The 1,027-nt window shown below is 50.0% G+C and overlaps 1 protein-coding gene across 1 annotated transcript; it reads left to right on the forward strand.

Annotated features, from left to right (window-relative positions):
• Positions 1–252: 252 nt before the first annotated feature.
• Pmar_PMAR010479 (hypothetical protein) lies at positions 253–603 on the forward strand (the record flags this gene model as incomplete). Its single annotated transcript, XM_002783846.1, has 2 exons — positions 253–374; positions 423–603. 2 exons carry the CDS (start codon positions 253–255, stop codon positions 601–603), a joined length of 303 nt encoding a protein of 100 aa, XP_002783892.1.
• Positions 604–1,027: the final 424 nt, after the last annotated feature.

Below are 1,027 nucleotides of genomic sequence, written 5' to 3' on the forward strand. Positions count from 1 at the left end.
TAACGAGTGCATGAGTTCACACTTCTAATGAACTCGCTTTGATGGTGTTGTATCGATATACACATGAGGATTATTAGGTTTACATCAGCCGCTGCTTTAACGGGAGTGGATTCCACCAGTACTGGCGGGGCCGACTCAAGCGTATTGAATACGTATACAGCTCGAACGAACGAGGCCACTATGAACCAGATTAAGCAGGTTGGCGGGAGAGCGGTAACGGACGGTCATTTTGTGTAACAGATACGATCACAGATGTTGGAGGAGTCGCGGAGGCTGACGGAGTGTCGACAGGCGGCTATTGATTTCGTACAACCGTTGAAGTCGAAGGTCGACGTGGAGACTTTCAGGCTGGAAGGGGAGCGAATAGAGTCTTTGTGAGTTAACCCTGGATATCGTTCGATGATGATGGTGGTGGTGTTCAGATATCGCCATACGTTGGCTGTCCTGAAGCAAGCTGAGGTGGATGAAGAAACAGCTCCATCCAATGCCTCGCCGAGTGGTGCAGCACAGAATGATGAAATCCTCGAAGAGACAGCGTCGTTGGGTATGACGACGAGTGAAGAAGAATCGATGAATGATGCCCAACCGGATGTGAAGGTCTGAAGGATGATAACCATTGATCAGTTTTGTCGTTGTTGTGGTTATCGAGTTTGGTTCACATATGCTGAGTGCACTCGGCAGCCTCAGGGCTGTACGTTGGAGGGGTTGATTTGATCAATGGTGAAGAGGTAGTTGACCACCACCATACAATAGCAAGACGGGAGCTGGTCTTGCAAACAAACAGAAATATAAAACCTTTGGCATAGCGGCCCCGGTTGGGGTGGCTATGCCAACACGAGATATACTCCGTTGCAAACGATTTCCCCGGCTAGGGCGGCTATGCCAAACCAAGATGGGCCTCAATGTCCTAAATTCCTCTGGCGGACGCGGCTATGCCAACACGAGGTATGCCTCATCACAACTGATTTTTCGAGTTGGGGCAGCAATGCCAACACGAGGCATGCCTCTATGTCAACACTTTCCCTGG

This window comes from Perkinsus marinus (assembly GCF_000006405.1).
Source record: "Perkinsus marinus ATCC 50983 genomic scaffold scf_1104296935926, whole genome shotgun sequence".
In the NCBI taxonomy this organism is placed as follows: domain Eukaryota; phylum Perkinsozoa; order Perkinsida; family Perkinsidae; genus Perkinsus; species Perkinsus marinus.